Source organism: Tiliqua scincoides, chromosome 2 (assembly GCF_035046505.1).
Source record: "Tiliqua scincoides isolate rTilSci1 chromosome 2, rTilSci1.hap2, whole genome shotgun sequence".
NCBI classification, from domain to species: Eukaryota; Metazoa; Chordata; class Lepidosauria; order Squamata; family Scincidae; genus Tiliqua; species Tiliqua scincoides.
The window spans coordinates 261,770,321-261,793,151 of record NC_089822.1 but is presented as its reverse complement, the minus strand read 5'-3'; the positions used below and the strand labels follow the sequence as shown (position 1 = coordinate 261,793,151).

Below are 22,831 nucleotides of genomic sequence, written 5' to 3'. Positions count from 1 at the left end.
ACATAGCCTTCTTGTAATTAATAAGTTTTATGTAATAAATTATATGTTTTTAAATATGTTAAAATTATGTTTTTAAATTATATATTATAAATTGAATAATAAGTAATACTGTGTTTAAATTAACCATGTGAAATCAATATATGAATTTTTTTTAGCTCTTATTTTGTCATGTCCTGCATTTTTCTTTGATGTCCTACATTTTGGGGTGCTTGGTCCTATTTTGCTGACATCTGGTCACCCTGGGCCTGAAACACTATGAAAATAAAAGCAATGGGGAACTGGGGAGCATCAGAGGAAAAGTGACTGGTAGGGGAAGGATTAAGTACTCCCCTCCCTCTAGAACAGGGGTGTCCAAAGTTTTTGACAGGAGGGCCACATCATCTCTCTGACACTGTTCTGGGGGCCGGGGGGGAAAAAGAATAAATTTACATTTAAAATTTGAATAAATTTACATAGGTTTACATAAATGAATATATTAAAGATGGACTTGTATGAATGAATGAAGGTCTTGCAATAGCTCAAGGCCTATAAAAGGCCTTGCACAAAGCAAGGCTGGCCTTTCCTTTGCTGCTGCTGCTGCATCACAGACGTGAAACAGCAAGCAGTGGAGGGAGCCCTCATCCCACAGCTCTCACAAGAGGTCAAACAGTTGCATCGGGCCAGTGTGGGCTCTAGCAAGTCTCCGGAGGGCCAGAGGCTCATTGGAGACTGGGGGCTCCCTGAGGGCCGCATTGGGAGTCCTCGAGGGCCACAAGTGGCCCCAGGGCCGGGGTTTGGGCTCCCCTGCTCTAGAAGATGATGATTTTCAGGGCAGGAGTGACTTCTGGACTTTACATGAGGCTGCAGTGTAAGCTGTAGTGTGCCCCTTAGACTAGGTGTTCTGATGGGATATGTGGATTTAAACGCCTAGAGTGAATTATTTACATCAGTTTGTCTTAATGACTCAGTGGGTTTGACAGCTTACAGCCTCAGCATGAGATGGACTAGGGCAGTGATTTTCAACCTTTTTCATCTTGTGACACACTGACATGGCCCTAAAATGGTCAAGGCACACCATCAGGTTTTTGACAATGGACAAGGCACACCGTGCTGCCAGTGGGGGGCTCACATCCCCATTGGCCCTACTAATAAATGATCTTCTCCCAAATTCCTGTGGTGCACCTGTGGACCACTCGCAGCCCACGGCACAGTGGTTGAAAATGGCTGAACTAGGGGGTGCGTGTACAGAACCATCTTCTTGCTTATGCACCTTCTCATGGTTTTTTTCTCTTTTGCGCCCACCTTCGCAGCTCAAAGATCTCTCTGATCAGTACATCAGCCACTGGGAGCTCCAAGGAAGGCGGCTGCTGCTGTACTTTGACTCGGTGAGAAAAGCTGGCAGGAGGGGGGGGTAGTAATGTGATGTGACTTATTCAGAGGATAACATTGGGTGGGGAACAGAAGGAAGAATAATTAAATATAAGCTAATAAATAGCCACTCACCTGTAGTCTTTGATGAATAAGAATGTCTTCTGGACGACCAGCCCTGGCAGTAAGAAGCTCCTTACATTTGTATATCCAGTTTAAACGTGTGCATTGAGAGCATCTGCAGTTGATCATTTATTTTCACAGTGAAGGCTTTGAGATTTAAGTTTACCTGGTGACTCTGCCAGATGAATTGGTGACTGGCTGTGATTATTCAGAGGTGAGGGAAATGCATTTAGTATGTGCACTTCTTTGTTACCACGGTTGACACTGGTATATAAATACGTGTTGATCTATTCATTGGATTTGAGCTATTCATCATTCAATCCCTGACACATCCAACCTAGCTAAAAGGGTCTCAGGTGTTAGAGATGGAAAAAAAATAAATGCTCTCCTGCTGAGAACCCAGAAAAGCCACTTCTAGTTGTCATAGACAGTACTAAGCTAGAAGGTCCGATCTGAACATAAGAACAGCCCCGCTGGATCAGGCCATAGGCCCATCTAGTCCAGCTTCCTGTATCTCACAGCGGCCCACCAAATGCCCCAGGGAGCACACAAGACAACAAGGCGCATAACATTAAAAAGGTGGCAGAGCAGCTTTTAAACTGATCCCTGGGGGAAGGCCGACAGGAGCCGAGGGGCATCTGGTTCGGGACTCCTCATCCCTATGGGATGAGGATGGGGAGGTTAGAGAACAACAAGACAAAGGCAGGGTAGGAGAAGAAATTGGGAAAGGTAGGGTGATGGGATGTGATAGACGGTTTGGCACAATGAGAGGATGCGGGGACAAAGGAGCGAATAAGCAGCCCATCCTGGGGCATTCCATGTATAAATGCTTTTATGCGAATGCCCGAAGTCTACGAGCAAAGGTGGGAGAACTGGAATGTCTGGTGACAAGGGAAAATATTGACATAGTGGGCATAACGGAAACCTGGTGGAATGCGGAGAATCAGTGGGATACCGCAATCCCGGGCTATAAACTCTACAGGAGGGACAGGCAGGGGCGTGTTGGAGGTGGGGTGGCCCTTTATGTTAAGGAAGGGATAGAATCCAGCAAAGTAGAGATTGAAGGTGGGTCCGACTCCACCGTAGAATCTCTGTGGGTTAAATTACCAGGCTTGTGCAGCGATGTAATACTGGGGGCGTGCTATCGTCCTCCAGACCAGAAATCTGATGGGGACCTTGAAATGAGGAAACAGATCAGGGAGGTGACAAGGAAGGACAGGGTTGTAATCATGGGGGACTTCAATTATCCTCATATTGACTGGGTCAATTTGTGTTCTGGTCACGATAAGGAAACCGGATTTCTTGACGTGCTAAATGACTGTGGCTTAGATCAGCTAGTCAGGGAGCCCACCAGAGGACAGGTGACTCTGGATTTAATTTTGTGCGGTACGCAGGACCTAGTTAGAGATGTAAACGTTACTGAGCCATTGGGGAACAGTGATCATGCTGCGATCCGTTTTGATGTGCACGTTGGGGGAAGAATACCAGGCAAATCTCTAACAAAAACCCTTGACTTCCGACGGGCGGACTTCCCTCAAATGAGGAGGCTGGTTAGAAGGAGGTTGAAAGGGAGGGTAAAAAGAGTCCAGTCTCTCCAGAGTGCATGGAGGCTGCTTAAAACAACAGTAATAGAGGCCCAGCGGAGGTGTATACCGCAAAGAAAGAAGGGTTCCACTAAATCCAGGAGAGTGCCCGCATGGCTAACCAGCCAAGTTAGAGAGGCTGTGAAGGGCAAGGAAGCTTCCTTCTGTAAATGGAAGTCTTGCCCTAATGAGGAGAATAAAAAGGAACATAAACTGTGGCAAAAGAAATGTAAGAAGGTGATAGGGGAGGCCAAGCGAGACTATGAGGAACGCATGGCCAGCAACATTAAGGGGAATAATAAAAGCTTCTTCAAATATGTTAGAAGCAGGAAACCCGCCAGAGAAGCGGTTGGCCCTCTGGATGGTGAGGGAGGGAAAGGGGAGATAAAAGGAGACTTAGAGATGGCAGAGAAATTAAATGAGTTCTTTGCATCTGTCTTCACGGCAGAAGACCTCGGGCAGATACCGCTGCCCGAACGGCCCCTCCTAACCGAGGAGTTAAGTCAGATAGAGGTTAAAAGAGAAGATGTTTCAGACCTCATTGATAAATTAAAGATCAATAAGTCACCGGGCCCTGATGGCATACACCCAAGGGTTATTAAGGAATTGAAGAATGAAGTTGCAGATCTCTTGACTAAGGTATGCAACTTGTCCCTCAAAACAGCCACGGTACCAGAAGATTGGAGGATAGCAAATGTCACGCCTATTTTTAAAAAGGGAAAGAGGGGGGACCCGGGAAACTATAGGCCGGTCAGCCTAACATCCATACTGGGTAAGATGGTGGAATGCCTCATCAAAGATAGGATCTCAAAACACATAGACGAACAGGCCTTGCTGAGGGAGAGTCAGCATGGCTTCTGTAAGGGTAAGTCTTGCTTCACAAACCTTATAGAATTCTTTGAAAAGGTCAACAGGCATGTGGATGCGGGAGAACCCGTGGACATTATATATCTGGACTTTCAGAAGGCATTTGACACGGTCCCTCACCAAAGGCTACTGAAAAAACTCCACAGTCAGGGAATTAGAGGACAGGTCCTCTCGTGGATTGAGAACTGGTTGGAGGCCAGGAAGCAGCGAGTGGGTGTCAATGGGCAATTTTCACAATGGAGAGAGGTGAAAAGCGGTGTGCCCCAAGGATCTGTCCTGGGACCGGTGCTTTTCAACCTCTTCATAAATGACCTGGAGACAGGGTTGAGCAGTGAAGTGGCTAAGTTTGCAGACGACACCAAACTTTTCCGAGTGGTAAAGACCAGAAGTGATTGTGAGGAGCTCCAGAAGGATCTCTCCAGACTGGCAGAATGGGCAGCAAAATGGCAGATGCGCTTCAATGTCAGTAAGTGTAAAGTCATGCACATTGGGGCAAAAAATCAAAACTTTAGATATAGGCTGATGGGTTCTGAGCTGTCTGTGACAGATCAGGAGAGAGATCTTGGGGTGGTGGTGGACAGGTCGATGAAAGTGTCGACCCAATGTGCGGCGGCAGTGAAGAAGGCCAATTCTATGCTTGGGATCATTAGGAAGGGTATTGAGAACAAAACGGCTAATATTATAATGCCGTTGTACAAATCGATGGTAAGGCCACACCTGGAGTATTGTGTCCAGTTCTGGTCACCGCATCTCAAAAAAGACATAGTGGAAATGGAAAAGGTGCAAAAGAGAGCGACTAAGCTGATTACGGGGCTGGGGCACCTTCCTTATGAGGAAAGGCTACGGCGTTTGGGCCTCTTCAGCCTAGAAAAGAGACGCTTGAGGGGGGACATGATTGAGACATACAAAATTATGCAGGGGATGGACAGAGTGGATAGGGAGATGCTCTTTACACTCTCACATAATACCAGAACCAGGGGACATCCACTAAAATTGAGTGTTGGGCGGGTTAGGACAGACAAAAGAAAATATTTCTTTACTCAGCGCGTGGTCAGTCTGTGGAACTCCTTGCCACAGGATGTGGTGCTGGCGTCTAGCCTAGACGCCTTTAAAAGGGGATTGGACGAGTTTCTGGAGGAAAAATCCATTATGGGGTACAAGCCATGATGTGTATGCGCAACCTCCTGATTTTAGGAATGGGTTAAGTCAGAATGCCAGATGTAGGGGAGAGCACCAGGACGAGGTCTCTTGTTATCTGGTGTGCTCCCTGGGGCATTTGGTGGGCCGCTGTGAGATACAGGAAGCTGGACTAGATGGGCCTATGGCCTGATCCAGTGGGGCTGTTCTTATGTTCTTATGTTCTTATGTAAGAGACCTGCTTCCTGGTGCCCTCCCTTGCATCTGACATAGCCCATTTTTCAGATCAGGAGGTTGCACATACACATCAAGGCTTGTAACCCGTAATGGATTTTTCCTCCAGAAACTTGTCCAATCCCCTTTTAAAGGCATCCAGGCCAGATGCCATCACCACATCCTGTGGCAATAAGTTCCACAGCCCATTGCCTTATATATCATTTATATCTGGCTCAATATATAGCTGCTTTGTATGTTCAAATGCAGGTGCCGGCAACAGGACGTGAATGTGTAGAATTTGGAGCAAGACAGGTGGTATCCGTGGGGAAACTTCAGCCAGCAAGTGCCAGCTTATATGACTTCTATGAACCTGGTAAACAGATCATGGGGCAGAGAGTTCCCCAGGCTCTTTACTACTGGAGGGGGTGTGTCTCTTTGGTAGAGGTTTAGTATCCAGCAGTTGTCCATAATGGTGAAATAAGGCCCAAACTACATGTTACTTTGAATGTGTGAGTTTGGAACATTTTTTTTTTAAATGGGGGAGCCATGTGAAATGTTGCAAAAGAGGGGTGTAAGGGAGTGTTTAGCATTTTCACTCCCACCATGCCTCATATTCTGATTGTGTGTACAAGTGGCATAGCTAGAGGGGGTACAAAGCACTCAGTTTTGCAGGGAGCTTCATCGAGGCACGCAAGTAGCCTTTCCCCTTCAGAGCCATTCCAGGCGATGGGAGCAAAATGGAGGCCTATGCCCGGAAGGCCTCCCTAGAATGCCCCAGAAAGCGTACGCCTCCATTTTGCTCCCACCACCCAAAATGGCTCCAGAGGGGAGAAGCTGCTTGCATGCTGTAGTGAGGCTCTCTGCAAAACTTAGTGCTTTGCACCCTCTCTAGCTATGCCACTGGTATGTACTCCCCCCCCCCCGCGGATTGTTTACAGGGTTGTTTTTTTAAGCACCGAATGAACCTTTTAAAAAAATGTACATTTGTAGGGCATGATCAGGTTAGGAACTGTGGTGAAGGTTAATGTGAAAGCCCCTCTACTCCTGCCACAGTTTCATGGCTTTTTGCAAGCCCCCCTCCTTCCATAAGTTCCAAGCATGGGAAAGTGAGGGGAGGGGGCAGCTTTTCTCATTGAGCTCACCTTGGTGGTTCTGACCTAGGAGGGGACGGGCATTTGCTCTGGTGAGTAAATTTGTGGACCTCTGCTTGATTGACTGCTTCTGTGGACTGCTGGTGAAGGTGGACTAAAATTGATCCTGTGTCTCTTACATTATGCACAATTATATACAGTTCTGTTCCCTCACTACAGACAAGCGCTGCAGCGTCTTCTACGGTGCCCCCAATAAGCCCCAGTATGTGTCAGCATTGTGCTCCGAAGATGTCTGCCAGTGTGCCGAAGGTAAGATTGCAAGGCCTGGCTTGGCTTTTTGTGGCAGCCGGATAGAAGCTTCAGCAGGCAAAAGGTCAGCCCTTCCCACGCCATGAAGGGAGGGTGGATTAAGGCTCCTAAAAGCAATATGACTGGTGCACTCGTGCCCCCAAAGCCATGAAACTGTGTGTGCCTCTGTTTTGCTCTAGCACAGGGGTCTCCAAACTTTATGGCCAGAGGGCCACATCAAGTATCTGGCACGGTGTTGGGGGCCAGAAAAAAAATCTAAATATAAAATTCATATAAATAAATTAGAGATGGAACTTAGATGAGTGAATAAATTGAATGAATGGGCTCATTCATTCAAACTCTCTGGCCCTTAGAACACCTTCCAGATGCAACCAGAGCACAGTTCCAGTCATATTTGGCCAAGTGGGCCAGAGGCTTTCAGAGGACAAAAGGCTGGCCATGGGCCGAATAGAGGCTTGCTGCGGGCTGCATCTGGCCCCCGGGCCGGGGTTTGGAGACCCCTGCTCTAGCGGCTAGAAATGGCTCCAAAGGGGAGGGGCCGCTTGCACAGTGTGGTGAGGCTCCCTGCAAAAATTAGTGCTTTACACCCCCTCTAGCTATGCTACTGACAGTATTTTTCTCTCATGCTACCATATCATATTGGGGAGGGAAATAGTATTTAAGGGGAATCTATTCATCTGATAGTGATATTGTAGGTAGGTATGTCCAATGGCTTTGCACATCACTAGTGCAGCCTCATCCCGACAGCATACAAACTGCTCTTGCCTGTACAAAAAATACCCATTTCCTAGCTGCTGCAGTTTGCACCACTAGTTAACATTAGCTAGCACTAATTTTCCGAAAATAGCTGCTCTTGCTAGACCACAGCAACATAATTTGAGCGAATCGTGATGGTTACACCCAGGAAAGCTGGAATTGTCTGGAAAGGCCTTTTGAGAACCCAGGAATCTTGGTTTCCTACCCAGTCCCTGTCCTTTTCCCACTTAACTGCCAAGCTGCCCTGGTTCCCAGACACTCTACTAGATTGGTCGTTTTGTGGAGAAAAAACAGTAAACCTTATAACTGAAACAAAATTGCATGCTGCATATTAAAACATATTCTGTAAGATATCCTGATCAACATATTCAAACAGCCCAATCCTAACTATGTTCCCATGTGGCGGTGCGGCAGCATCAGAACGGGGTACACTGAAGGGGAATTTTGGCTGCTGGATGTGTCCTTGCCCCTGGGTAAGCCCCAGTGACTGCAATGTGTCAACCCGGACAAGTCTGTGTTGATCCATGTTGGTGGATCAAGCCTGGGGAGGGGGAGATGGTGTGCCCTGGCACCACTGATTCCACCCACCTCCCCAGCCTGATCTGTCCACCCCGCCTCTGTCACCCCCCTCCCCCATTCCACCCCTTCTCACGCTGCCCCTACACTGGATTTACTTGCTCCACAAGGTGTCCATGCAGCTGCTAGTGTGCGCTGGAAGACTCTGGCCTTCTCACCACGGCAGCCACCCTTTGCACTGTCACAAAGCGCTTTATGGTGCTTTTGTGAAAGTGTGCACCAGTGGAGTTAGAGGTAGAGCTGTACTGACCTATAGAAGTCCCTCCTATAGGAGTCAATTTTTCCCCACTTGGACTCCCCTCTATAGGAACCCTGATTAACATCTCTTCCCCCTGCCCCACGCAGGTGCCTGCCCCCGCCTGAAGCGTATCGTTGATAACGAAATTTCTGAAGAAGCTCGTACAGAGTTTGCCTGCTATAATCCCCGTGTACACTATGGTAAGGGGTTGGCGTTGGGATGGGAGGCCTCTCAGTTCAGTTCTTTCATCAGTCTCATTCCTCCATGTGGCCTGTTGCCAATTCTGAAATTGTCTGGCTGATGTAACAAAAGCCTAAAGTGAAGGTATCCACTCAAGCTGAAGTGAAAGACTCAACGACCAGTTCTGGGAGGGTTCTGGGAACTACCAGTTCTCCTTTGTGCTAGGTGATGGTTGTTATTCCAGGGTCTACAGAATGCCTTTAAAACATTAAGGGGGCAGGAGATCTGGTTTGAGGGTAGAGCCTCCGTTTGCCTGAAGGTAACATTCGAAGGCCGCCAGTTCGAGGCCACCGGCACCGTGAATGGCAAGACCTTGCTCTTTGGCTGCCCTTCAAGTGAGAGATGAAGGAGCTGCTTGTCAGTCTGCGTGGGAGGAAACTGGAGGCCAGAATGTGATACCAGATCATAAAAGATCCATCTGAAATGTTGTGGTTCTTGAAAGATAGAACCTTTCTTCAACTGTAAAAATCCCTACGGGGATTTAGAACAGCCTGCCCATGTAAACCGCCTTGAATTAAAGTCTGAGGAGAAATCTGACGACCAAGAAAGGTGGTATATAAATACCTGTTGTTGTTGTTGTTAAGGGGGGGTGTATATTTGTGCTGTTCCTGATAAGTGGTTTCTCATCCAGTGCTCATCTTTTTCTCTTGCTCACAGGTTACCGGGTTCGAGTCGAGCGTGAAACCCAAGAAAGTGCCTTCCGTGTCTATGAAGCTACAATCTTGGAGCCCTTACAGTTCAGTGAGTGATCTGTGGGGCCGGGAGGCCTCAGGACCAGGGCGTGGTCTGTAGGCTAAGAGTCAAAATGGAGGTCATTTCAATAATAGAAAACCAGAAAGGGACAAAATCTAGGTAACGGTCCAAGGTGGTTCTTGTGGGGAAGCAGCCCACAGGGAGGAATGAAAGCTAATGCAGCTCTTGACGGTGAGTCTCCTGCTTCCCTCTGCAGGACCTCTGGGGAGCCCAGATCAAGTAAGATAACTCTACAGCAGCACCCTAAGGGTCCAAAAATATGTACCCTTCTTCCTAGCACTGCTGCCCCTTTCCTCTCCCTCCGTCACTACTTCTGTTTGAAAATACGCTGGGAAATCCAATCACAGATATATGTAGTTTGACCCTAAGGAAAAATCTACAGTGACACACCCTGCTGAGCTCTTAGTACCAAACTGAAAAGCCATGTTTGGTTGTCGGGGCCATGATGCAGATCAGGGTGTCGCTTTACACCTGCATCTATACACAGGTGTCTATACAAACCTGCTATGCCAGCCATGGATTTGTTCTCAAAGAGCCATGTTCAGTTCAGAGATGTGAATCAGACGGCAGTGTGTTGGGATCCCTTGAGACTGAGTGGAGATTTATGGTCCTGACAACTCTCCTGGTACAAGTGTAAACCAAGCAGGCTTCTAAGTGTGTCATAAGGCTAAAAATCAAGCTGCCGCAATGAAGAGAGAGGCCACTTGGGGAAGGAAAGGAGGATGGAAAAACACTTAGGGCAAGGATTCAGCTCTCTTCCAGTCCTCCATTCTGTTTTACATGTATTGACAGTAGTCTCCCATCCACAGGATTGATCTGTGCTTGCTTACTTTCAGCAATGCTGCCCCATAAGCGTCCCATACCATTCACTGCCTGCTCCCCCCACCTTCAATTGTCTCTTTGTCTTCAGCTGCAGACCACAGGGTCTCTGTGAACCAAACCCGGCGCTTTGTAGTTCGTTCAGCGTGTCGGACCCGCTTGGCCTCTGGCAAAGAATATCTATTGATGGGACGTGATGGGGAAACCCGTGACTCTGAAAACCGGTAGGTTAGGGAGAAGAGGGGGAGTCTAAGAATGTGTTGATCAGTTGATTGATTCTTATTTAAAAATTGGCTTGCCCCACCTTTGCTTGCCCCACCTTTTCCCCCTCAGAGGGAAGTGACTAAGGCAACTTACAACAATTAAGCCAACAATTAACAATGGTTAATAATCCATTTTTGCCAAGCCTACAGGTGTATACATTTGGTCCCTGTTGCATATATGCAACGTTGGGCAGAAATGGTTAAACAAAATAAAATCAGAGTTAGCGTCGAGAGGGAAGATCAACATAAGGACAACCACCAAAGACTAAGCAAGAGAGAATACATGCTGGAAGGGCAGGAACAATGGGAGACTAAGGCCCAAATGCTAACCAACTTCCAAGCTCTGACACAGCTGTGTCAGTGTGGCATGGGCTGCATCCTGCAGGTGGGGGGGGCAGTCAAAGAGGCCTACTCAAGGTAAGAGAATGTTCGTTCTGCATTGCCCTTACCTGGGTGCTGGAAAATTGGTTAGGATTGCGCCCTAACAGCCACAAATCCAGAGTGGGAATTCATCAACGAGGCCTACTGGTTCCTGTTACAAATGCAAGAATGAGAAATAGTAGCATGATACACTGCAAGAGAGGACAAAAGGGCTCTTGTACCTTTAACAGTTAGTAAAAATTAGTAGTAAAAAAAAAGTTAGTTAAAATTCCACTGTAGCTCTATTTCAGGGCTTTTGCATAGTACCCTAGAAAGCTGCTGCTGCTATTGAAATCCCCCCCCCCATTGTCAAATAGTATCTGTGGGGGTGGGGGCACACTCTAGATCAGAACTGTGGAGAGGCAAAAGGTTAAGCGTCATGCCACAGTCCCCGTCTGGATCAGTGCCCCTCATGACTACTATTTAATTTGAAAATTTGAACATGCAGGCCCCAATCATGTTAGTGTATCATCTTGTTGGGCCCTTGGTCAGATTTATTTTTAAGCTCTTCAATCAATTGTCTTCCAGAACAGCTTACACGACATTATTCAAGGGAAATCATTACCAAAGTAAAAGCATGGGGGTACAGTGCCCCTCTTCTTGGGGTTGCAGGGTGATGGATGTTTCTGGGGTTTCTATGGGAGGTAGGAGGGACACCATTCATTTGGTGGGAATTCTGGGCTTCCTGCTTTTTGACCCTTCTGCTCTGCAGCCCCCAGTACCTGCTGGATAGGAACTCCTGGGTGGAGGAGCTGCCAAAACCCGAGCGCTGCAGAGCCACCCAGTACCGCAACAACTGCGCCCAGCTCCAGGCTTTCACCGCAGGCTTTGCCGAGAGTGGCTGTCGTGTCTGAGCTGCGGAAGAGGACCAGAATCGCCTGTACCCTCTCCCATCTTGACACATAAGAACCTTGGCTTCTGAATAGGAGATGTCAACTTGCCTTATAGTGTGGACACTATTTTTGTACTTGACTGGGAATATTAAAGAACACGAGAGCTCTACTGGATCAGGTCAAAGACCCATCTAGCATTGGCCTAGATTCAATTTTCAAGAGTGGCCAGCCAGATAGAGCCCAACTCTCCTTTTGTTTGTCCTTGGAGAACTTGGGGTTCCCCTTGACTATAATTGGCAATAGCCACTGAGCGACCTGTCCTCTGTGACTTCACAAACATCATTTTACAGCCATCATTCTGGGCAGAGGCTGACTAGAGGGAAGTGTCATAAGATATGCTTCGGCTTCTTTTTGCAATTCCTTTCCCTTGCATCAATGTCACATCACAGATGTTCATATTCATAGAACCTGCCTTATACACAATCAGATCCTTGGCCCATCTAAGTCAGTACTACCTACGCCAAGGACTCCCAAAATAGTACCCACCTGTTGCTGCTTTCACCAAGCTGTAGCTGCCCTGCCTGTTGCAGTAGTGCATTGTGAAAGACAGTGGAGAGCAGGAAGGTTTGTGCAGAGGGAAGATGCATGTGAAATATTTTGTATCAAGGCCCAGCCCTTTCAGCAGCCATTCTGCGTGACTCTCACCATCTCTTCTCAGAATTCCTGAGCTGCCCACAGGCTCTATAAGGCTTTGGACCCCAGTCTGCACTGACTGGCAGTAGCTCTCCAGGGTGTGAGGCGACAGGCTTCCCAGCCCTGCCCAAGGATGGTAGGAATTGAATCTGGAACCTTTCACGCTCAAAGCATGTGCTCCGTCACTGAGCTACAGCTCCCCCTCCTTAAGCATGTGACCATCAATTTCTAGTGAGAGAGAGCCCAGATGCTGCTTTTTCTCGGCCCAAAATAGCAGTGGGCAACCAATAACATAAATCTTTAAAATGGCGTCTGTTCATAAGAATAGCCAACTTCACAAGCTTCAACTGATTTATGATTAATAAGTGTTTAGAGATTATTCTGATTATTCCATACCAAAGAGCAGCATGTTAGCCTAATCCTGTAAGTGTCTTTAAAAAAAAAAAAGTTGTGTTTTATTTGCTTCCAGCACTAATTTGTTAAATAAAGAAAAACTTTCCATGACTGCTTTCTTTCCTTTGGTTAACAGTATGGTTTCAATAGTTTATCCCCACCGTTCTAAAAGCACCATGGTCAGGCTGGCCCACTCATGACGTAGGATGAGGCAGTTGCTTCAGGTGCAAAGAGCACGGAGACAATGTCCCACATCTGCCAGCCACCTCGTGTTGCCCCTATCAATCTTCTCTTCTCCCTGCCATTTGAAATGGCAAGCAGAGGAACAAGGAAATGTAGAACGGTAGAGTGGTAGCAGTGGCCTAGAGTGTCATCTTAAAACCTTACATTTTAAACAGAGATGGGAAATGGTCTCCACCCCCTTGGACTCAAGTCAAAAACGAGTCCTAATAGGCGGGCTTTCAGAGTTGCCCAGTGCATTTTGGGGACTCTAAAAGACGCGCGTCCCGAGTCTTTCCTTTTAAGAAGTCAGCTGTGGCTCTGCAGAAAAAAATGGAGCTGCTGCCAGGGTGTGTGTGTGTGTGTGTGTGTGTGTGTGTGTGTGTGTGAGTGAGAGAGAGAGAGAGATCTTTAAACACTCTCTTGATGTCCCCATCTCATCTGTAAACAAGGTGGGAGGGGGGTGGGACAAACTGCATGAGAGCAGGGTGTGCTCCCTGGGGCATTTGGTGGGCCGCTGTGAGATACAGGAAGCTGGACTAGATGGGCCTATGGCCTGATCCAGTGGGACTGTTCTTATGTTCAGGGACAGAAGCAGCAAGAGGGAGGACGATCATGTGCAGCAGCTGGGAGGCCTACCAGTATAACCCAATCCTTAGCAGCTCTACTCATAAGTAGTTCCATTGCAGCCAGTCATACAGTGAACCTACTGGAGCCATGCCATTTCTCCTGGATTGCTGGGAACTGCCTCTACGTCCATTGCCCGCCTTCTTCCCTCACTCATCCAGGGAAAAAAACCATCAAATGATGGACAAGAGAGCCCACTCTCACCTCCCCCCCTCTTCTTAAGCAAAACCCCTCTTCAAAAGCAAAACATTAACCCTTCCCTGCCTCCTGGCTGGACCTTCTCTGCTGCTTGCCTGTTCTGAAGGAGGGCGCCACTAGATCTTTCACACAGCAAAAAAGTGTACGCCAGGACACAGTAGAGGTGGCACGGAGGGCATGGTGGTGCCACCCCCACAGGTATAGTGCCCCCATAGGACCACCACTGGCTAGAACTGGCCTGTGGGTTGTAGGCTGCCGATCCCTGGTTCCTTGGCTGGGTAGTTGATGCAGGAAAGCATTGCCTGGATGCAGGAAGTGTGAAAAATACTGAGCTATCCTGAGCGGTAGTGGAGAGTGTTTTGTCAGATCCAAGCTCTGCCTGGAGAACCTATGCCCACCTTTAGCTAATTAGCTCCCCCTTTTTACCCAACAATGACTCCGGTTCTGCCTTACAGTCCTGCTGGACTCCACCAGCAGGGGTATCAATCTGCAGAGGTCCTCTCTCCTGCCAGCAGCCTCCTGCCACAACAGCAGCCCCTTGGTCCTCAGCAGGTCTTGGGCATGGCAGCCACACACCAAACTCCAGTGTCTCCAGCAGTCTCCAAAGTCCATTAGTCTGCTCCAGAGACCATCAGCAGTTCCATAGTTTCAGTTGTCCACAGAAGTCCATCAGCCATTAGTTTCTCAGACCATCAGTTTCCAGTCTCCTTCCTAAAGCTTTCCTCCTTCTACTAACCACATCAAACTCTCCCTTCATCAGGTGCTTTTATGCCTGAGGCCCTAGTGCCTTCAAGTGGCTAATAATAATAATAATAATACAGGTATTTATATACCGCCTTTCTTGGTCTTCAGATTTCTCCTCAGATTTTATTCAAGGCGGTTTACATGGGCAGGCTGTTCTAAATCCCCATAGCGATTTTTATAATCGAAGAAAGGTTCTATCTTTCAAGAACCACAACATTTCAGATGGATCTTTTTGATCTGGTCTCACATTCTGGCCTCCGATTTCCTCCCACGCAAGCTGACAAGCAGCTCCTTCATCTCTCACATGGAGGGCAGCCAAGGCGCTTCTTCGCTCACACCAAAGAGCAGGTGGAATAACTCGACTCAGCTTGTCAGCTGCTTCAAGGTCTCACCATTCGCGGTGCCGGTGGCCTCGAACTGGAGACCTGCGGATGTTATCTTCAGGCAAACGGAGGCTCTACCCTCTAGACCAGACCTCCTGCCCAAGACCTACAGCTGTATAGCACACTCCCTGAATACCCAGACCTTATCCTTAAAGGGGCCACTGCTGACACCACATCCTACCTCCTCGCCAGATCGTCTGCGACTCCAATACAGAGAGAAGTGCAGCTCCTGCAAAATTCTGAACCTTTCTCTTGTTTCATATTCTGAAAGGGCAAAGTGAGACAGCCAAACTCTGTGCCTCAGTTCCTCCTTCAGAGAGTCGGCTGCCACTATAACAGAAAGCCTACAGCTTTTCAAGGGCCTACCTGCAAATACTCCTATGTCTATTTTCACACTCACAGGCTGCATTTCCCCCCCCCCCCCAATCCAATGTAGATTGGAATCAAGCAGCTAATTCTATGATCACAGTGGCTGTCATGGGGATCCAGGCATTAGGAGGAAAGAGGTCTAGAACTGCTGAAAATGAAGGGACTCCACTTGGTGATTCAGGATACTGCAACCAATACTTTGGCTATTGCTATCCCTGCTCTTCATTTTACAGCTGTCAATGGAGGAAAGCACGTTTAGTTTAATTAATCACCTGCCTTTTAACCAATTAACCAAAATCTCAATTTAAGCGCCGCTTGGAGACAATGAGGGGAGTGTTACGATGACTTGTGATTTAATAAGCCAAAGCGATTAGTAAATTGCCGGAAGGAAGAGTCTTTTTCCTTGACTTCACTCTCGTTCTCTAGTACAGCCGACTCCTGCAGTTTGGCTGATCTAAAATTGTACCAACCAAATTTGATCAACCAAATCTGTAGTTGAAATAGAAGGGATTTGTCAATCCTTCTCATAGATTTCAAAATAAAAGATCTGAGGATGGGAACCTATGATGCTGCCTTATACTGGATGAGCCCGCTGGTTCTTTCAGCCCCAAGCTGACTCTTCTGGCCGCCAAGGGCTCTCCAATGTGCCAAGCCAAACTCGGAAGCTACAGCTTACAGCAGGGTGACTGGTGGATTTGGAGTGCACTTCACCCTGAGTCTGGAACCGTGTCCCTCCACGAGCAGCATTGATCTGCTCTCTGTTTATGAAATGTGAGCCGGAATCAAATCCTACCCTTCCCTCCCTGTGCTCTATCCTGGCATGAAATTTAAAGCTGAAAGAGAATACATCCCTTTAAGCTTTAAGTGCCATACAAGGAAGAAGCTCTTTGCTTCCCCCTCCCCTCTCTCCATATTTGCACAGGATTTGAAGTTTAAAAGAATACGTACCCTTTAAAGCCCATGCAAGGATGGAGCACAATGTGGAAGAGGTTTTTTTTGTTTTTTTACATTCTCCATCCAACTGTGCTGGAAGAAAAAGGGGAAAGGAAAAAAATACTGCTGCACTCCAGATCACCTCTCCCTGACTACTTGGTGCTTACAAAGCCTGTCTACGATCTGCAGCCTGTCTGTTCCATGCTTGCTTCTGTTTGATATGAGCAGAAGCAGCAGCAACTGTTACCTTGCACATGTCTGATCTTGTCTGATCTTAGAAGCTAAGCAGGCTCAGGCCCGGTTAGTACTTGAATGGGAGACCACCTGGGAATATCGGGTGCTTTAGGCTTACACCATAGCCTTTTGAGACTGAAGGTCGCCAACCAACCAGTGCAAGCTGGGAACCCAGAAAGCCCTACTTCCATTTTTAAAGAGAAGCAGTGTGCATCTGGCAGGCTGAAGGTCATGTTTCTGGTTAGTAAAGGGATAGGGATGCTCGTGTGCCCTTCCCCACAGCTAGGGGGCTGTCTGCATGTACATAGATACATGGGGGGGATTGAGGCATGCATGTACGGGGAGGGCGCTGAGGCAGTTTGGGGGCATGTTGCCTAGAGTACTGGGGTCTTAGGCTATGGCAAGATTCTTCCCACCCAGTTGCCCGAGGAGATTTTAATTGAAGCTGGCAGGGAAAGAACCAGAGACCTTCAACATGCATGATAAGTCTCTCTCACTGCCACTGAGAGTTGGGCAGAGGTAATCGTTCTGCAAAAGCCTTGGGAGAATGCTGCCACCAGGAGGGAAAGTGGGTAGTCCAGATCCAAGGGAAGCTGGGCTACCTTCCTTATGCTACTTCCCATCTAATGTAAGCCCCTTAAGGAGCCAGCACCACAGGCATCTCTGACAAAAAAAGAACCACCACTTTTCACAGGTGTGTCATTTCATTTTGCAAAACATTTCAAAGTGTGATAGCCACAAAAATATAGGACCCCAAGGAGCCAGTTCCTTCCTAGGGCATGAACCTGATCAGCTTTCTGGTAGAAGAGGCCAGTCCTGCCAGTCCACCATGTGCAAAAGGTGGCCAAACAGAGACAGCAACATGACAAATCCGAGGATTGAACTAGGAACCTTTATATCTTCAGTCGAATGCTCTGCTAGCTGACTTGCTTTGGCTGTCTATATGGGCAGCAACTGCACCCAAATGTCCAGTCACCAGAGGCACACCGCAAAATGTGTCTGTCTGGCTTCAAACCAAGGACATTTCATGTGTGAAGCAAGCATGAAAACCGCCACACTACAGAAATCTGGCCTGACAGCATGCTATTCGAGACTCTGCTGCTCCTGGAGGAGCTTGTGCCCTGTGGGACCTGTCAGTCATGACTCCAGAAATTGACGGGCACAAGAGGGCACCTTAATGACTCCTGCCCTCTTTCCTCCTCCTTGTATCTCTACAAACGTTTGGCATTCTTGGCCGACACGGCCATTTTTCCGAGTTTCAAGGCCCACGTTCACCAAGTCTAGATAGTAACCCGACGTTTTGCCCTAAACTCTGTAGAGCATCATTAAGGGAATAAAGGAAAATACAATGAAGCAGACACCTGGAAATCCTGAAACCTGCAAGGAGCAAGAACAGGGGTGTCCAAAGTTTTTAGCAGGAGGGCCACATCATCTCTCTGACACTGTGTCAGGGGCCGGGGGAAAAAAAGAATTAATTTGCATTTAAAATTTGAATAAATTTACATAAGTTTACATAAATTAATATACTAGAGGTGGAACTTATATGAATGAATGACAGTCTTGCAATAGCTCAAGGCCTATTAAAGGCCTTGCACAAAGCAAGGCTGGCCTTTCCTTTGCTGCCGCTACTGCATCACAGACATGAAACAGCAAGCAGTGGAGGAAGCCCTCGTCCCACAGCTCACACGAGACGTCAAACAGTTGCCCTCACGCTGAGAGCAGTTGCATTGGGCCAGTGTGGGCTCCAACAAATATCAGGAGGGCCAGAGGCTCATTGGAGACGGGGGGCTCCCTGAGGGCCGCATTGGGAGGCCTCAAGGGCTGCATGTGGCCCCAGGGCCCGGGTTTGGGCACCCCTGAGCAAGAATATCACATTCAACTGCATGAAACATGAGTCCCCTTCATAAGCACCTCCAGAACATGAACAGAAAAGAGGAGACACTTCGTCTTAGCCATGCTTGGACTCTGGTGCTCAGCAACACCAGCATTTAAGACTCCATAAACAGCAGGTTGAAATAACAGGTGCCTTTTAAAAAAAAGGAACTGAATAGCAAAGTGATAGAATAGCTGTAATGGGGATGGGACTGGATTAGCAACTAGTTGATTAGTAAAGCCTGACTATAAATAGTCTTGCTGTTGTCCTGGCATTTAGATGGGAAGAGGCTCTGCTACAGGCAGGATCCAGTTGGTCTAGGCCAGGGGTGCCCAAACCCCGGCCCTGGGGCCACTTGTGGCCCTCGAGGCCACTCAATGCAGCCCTCAGGGAGCCCCCAGTCTCTAATGAGCCTCTGGACCTCCGGAGATTTATTGGAGCCCACACTGGCCCGATGCAACTGCTCTCAGCCTGAGGGTGACTGTACGACCTCTTGCGTGAGCTATGGGCCAAGGGCTCCCTCCACTGTTTGCTGTTTCATGTCTATGATGCAGTAGCGACAGCAAAGGAAAGGCCAGCCTTGTTTTGTGCAAGGCCTTTTATAGGCCTTGAGCTATTTCAAGACCTTCATTCATTCATATAAGTTCATCTTTAATATATTCATTTATGTAAATTTATTCAAATTTTAAATGTAAATTAATTCTTTTTTTCCCCGGCCCCCAACACAGTGTCTGAGAGACTATGTGGCCCTCCTGCCAAAAACTTTGGACACCCCTTGTCTAGGCTTAGGAGTCTTTTGAACTTTTGGCAAGGATATTTGCCTGACAGCGCAATTCTAACTTGTGCTGGAACAGGCAGGTTGGCGGACCTGTGCTGTATCCAGTGCAAGTGTGAGTTGAGGCTCGGCCCTGGCAAAGGAAGAAAATTCCCCTTACTCTGAGAGCTGCAGTGGCACCAATGGGTTTGCTTGGATCTGCACCACCTAAAGAGGTGGCGCAGAAGGGAACAGTCTGAAGCCACTCTGCGTCGCCCAGAAACAGGGCTAGGGTCTGGCATAACTCCTGTTCCCTGCCCACCCACGGGCCCACACATCCTCCCTTGCCCTGGAATACCTCCTTCCCATGCCCCCCCCCCCGTACTGGCCAAACTCAGCTGGCGTGGACTCACCTGCTGCTGCTGCAGAGGCTGGATGTGGCCTCTGCAGGCTGCCACACCTCCGTGCGCCAGCATGGCTTACCACAGGATGTGGTGACGACATCTGGCCTGGATGCCTTTAAAAGGGGATTGGACAAGTTTCTGGAGGAAAAATCCATTACGGGTTACAAGCCATGATGTGTATGCACAACCTCCTGATTTTAGAAATGGGCTAAGTCAGAATGCCAGATGCAAGGGAGGGCACCAGGATGCAGGTCTCTTGTTTTCTGGTGTGCTCCCTGGGGCATTTGGTGGGGCTGCTGTGAGATACAGGAAGCTGGACTAGATGGGCCTATGGCCTGATCCAGTGGGGCTGTTCTTATGTTCTTACTCCGAGGGAGGTGCAAACGTGCTTTATGCCACATCTGTGACCCTCCCGGGCCAGTGCAAGGTACTTGGGCTGGCCCAGGATGCACTTAGGATTGCGCCCTTAGCTTTTTTTGTTTCATGCAGTAGAGCATGATATTCTTGCTCCCAGCGGGTTTAAGGATTTCGAGGTATCAGCTTAGTTGTATTTTTCTTTATTCCCTGAATAATGCTCTACAGAGTTTAGGGCAAAATATCAGTTACGATCTAGACCTGGTGAATGTGGCCTTGAAACCAGGAAAATGAATTTCTCATTAGGTGAGAAATTCATGCAGTTTCTCTTTTGCGTGAAGGTTCTCATGTTTCTTCAAAGGTTGTCTAAAGCATTTCTCACCCTCAACACATTCATACTATCTCCTTTCAACATGTGCTCCTTAATGTCCTGTTTGTGCCACCCTATTTTCCACGCTCAGGACATAAAGAATGGCATGGGGCTCTTTGAGATGTTTCTCCCATACTTCCTATCATTACTCTAACCCCAATCCCCCCTTGCTGAGAACTTTGTTTAGTGGTCAAATTGTCTTGTCACTACTCTTCTTCTGCCTGATTGTTACTGGGTTTCCTCCTGCTCTACCTCATTCAGGCCGACTTGTAAACTTGTATACATTCTACAAGACAAGCGAATGTGCGCATCTTGGTTATTCAAATCATTTATTCCACAGATGTTAGTTACACGGTGAGGCAAGGAGCTCTGTGTAGCCCTGAGGACTTTTGCCTATCCCAAGTCATGTGACCGCACAGTGACTGCCATTTGTCAGCCAATGAATACAAGCCAATAGTTACACAGCAGTGAGCTCATCAAAGTTCAAACGCCTTCCCTGTAACTCTGCTTAAATGACTGCAGCATAAGCCAAAGTTGTTAAAAACAAGTTGTTAAAAACAAGGCAAAATAAACTAATGAAACTGTTGTTTTGAGAAAACACGGGACCTTCAGGCTATTGGCAACCCATGTAGGACATAATCTGGTGGTTATTCAGGGTTATTTCTCATTTAAGCTTTTCCCACACATAGGAAACCTGTAGGATTTTGCTCAGTATGAGTTACCTGATGTATTATCAAATGTGACCTCTGAGAGTAGCTTTTCCCACATTCGGGGCATTTGTGAGGTTTTTCCCCAGTATGATTATTCTGATGTCTCAATAAACCTGATCTATGAGGAAAGCCTTTCCACAGTTGGGACATTTGTGAGGTGCTTCCCCAGTATGAGTGTACAGATGGCTTAACAAATGTGATCTCTGAGAGAAATTTTTTCTGCACTCAGGACACCGGTGTGGTTTCTTTCCTGTGTGGATCATCTGATGTCGTAATAAATTTGATCTCTGAGAGAAGCTCTTTCCGTAGTTAGAGCATTTGTAAGTCTTTTTATGAGTTGTCTGGTGTTTTGCTAATGAATTGGAAGGGAGTCCTATCTCCAACTCTGGGCAGTCATGATTTTTCTCTTCCATGTGACTGCTCTGATGTTTATCAAGTTTTGATTTTGGCTGGATCTTTTCCCCCAACACCAGACCTTCCTTGCACTCTTCTTCAGTGTGTTTAAAAAAAAAATCCTGACTTAAGATGGTTCCTTCTGCCATACTTGGAAAACAATGCCTTTACCCCCTCTGTAACCACTGGGCTAGGATCACTATAGGCATCTCCGAGACCTTCTGGGAGCTCACCAGATTCCTTGCATCCTGTACATGGCTCTGTTCCCTGCCCTCTGCTGGACTCACATCCGTCCTCCTGCATCTCAGCTGTCACCGGCAAATTCTTTAGGGTTCTGCATTGTCCTTTCCTGGGCATTTCCACTGGCTCCTTTCTCCCAAGCTGAGAATTCTTCCCCTTGATCTGAGTTCTCTTCCCAACATCTGAAGAGACAGAGAGAGGAGCTTTGTCTATGTTCTGGGGACCTCTTTTCAAGCTTCTGTCTTTCCCCTTCTGTCCCTTTCTGGCCAATTTAACATACCCCCAAATCCTGTTCCTCTCCAGGAGTGTGAACACTCTGCTAAAAAAAACAAATATCTTTGTCAAGGAAATAGATTCTGCTTCTGGGAATCCTGGTGCTGACACCACTCAGAAAATATGGCTTTTTTGCATCACGGATTTTACTTCTGGTAAAATCTTCCAAGCCGATCTTGGGTTTCTCTAAGGACACATTTTAACTATTTTTCTGTTATTCCATCCCCCTCCCAATCCCATTTGAGGCCTACGTGTTCAATTATCAATGGCTGATCAGGTCCTGTTCTTTTCATCGTTTATTTTACTGGAGTGCACCCTAAAACACAAGTTTAGGCACATCCCAAATACAGTTGTCTAATGACACATTATGGTTGGCAACCTTCAGTCTCGAAAGACTATGGTATAAGCCTACAGCATCCGGTATTCCCAGGCGGTCTCCCATCCAAGTACTAACCAGGTCTGACCCTGCTTAGCTTCCGAGATCAGGCGAGATTGGGCACGTGCAGGGTAACAGTTGCTGCCAAGGACACATTTAACTCTGTCTTTTAATTTTTGTTATTGCAAAGCAGTGGGCCCCCTTTACCCGTGGGCTCGGCCTCAGAAAATTTTTAGCATACATGGAGACCGAGTCCTGCCCTTCAGAGGACCTCCAGAGGCTGGGTTGTGCCATAGCACTATGTGGAGGACATACTGGACCCTCCATAGGCGATAACCACTGCCCCACTGCTGCCTCTGGGAGCTGCCTTCTGAGCCCAGTTCCTCCCCAGTGCCAGGCCAGCCGCTGTGCTCTTGAGCAGCTGGGAGAGGCAGCAGAAAGCCTACAAAGCCATTTGAGAGCGCAGCAGGAAAAATCATTGCAGAGCAACAAGTGTCAAGTCTTCCAATTCTTGTCCGGGGTGCTTCTATGTTAACAGGTATAACCTGCTGACCAAGACTGTTCCCGCAGTTGAGACACAGCCCAATCCGATTGTTGCATTCCACGGTGGAACACACTGTAAATGACACGGAAATTATGCAGAGGCTCTGTGCACAGTGGCCTAGCAAGGGCCCACCGACAGAGATGAGTTGGGGGAGGAAAGGTGGAATAGGGGAAGGA

At 47.7% G+C, this 22,831-nt stretch overlaps 1 protein-coding gene across 1 annotated transcript in view; it reads left to right on the top strand.

Moving 5' to 3' along the window:
• Positions 1–12,768, top strand: part of LOC136640349 (complement C4-like) — a 30,224-nt gene extending 17,456 nt beyond the window's left edge. The window contains exons 15-21 of the mRNA XM_066615410.1: positions 1,290–1,364; positions 5,541–5,646; positions 6,584–6,673; positions 8,351–8,443; positions 9,141–9,224; positions 10,147–10,279; positions 11,451–12,768. Of these exons, the coding sequence (XP_066471507.1) occupies positions 1,290–1,364; positions 5,541–5,646; positions 6,584–6,673; positions 8,351–8,443; positions 9,141–9,224; positions 10,147–10,279; positions 11,451–11,592 (723 nt within the window). The 3' untranslated portion in view covers positions 11,593–12,768. The remainder of the gene's footprint in view (positions 1–1,289; positions 1,365–5,540; positions 5,647–6,583; positions 6,674–8,350; positions 8,444–9,140; positions 9,225–10,146; positions 10,280–11,450) is intronic.
• Positions 12,769–22,831: the final 10,063 nt, after the last annotated feature.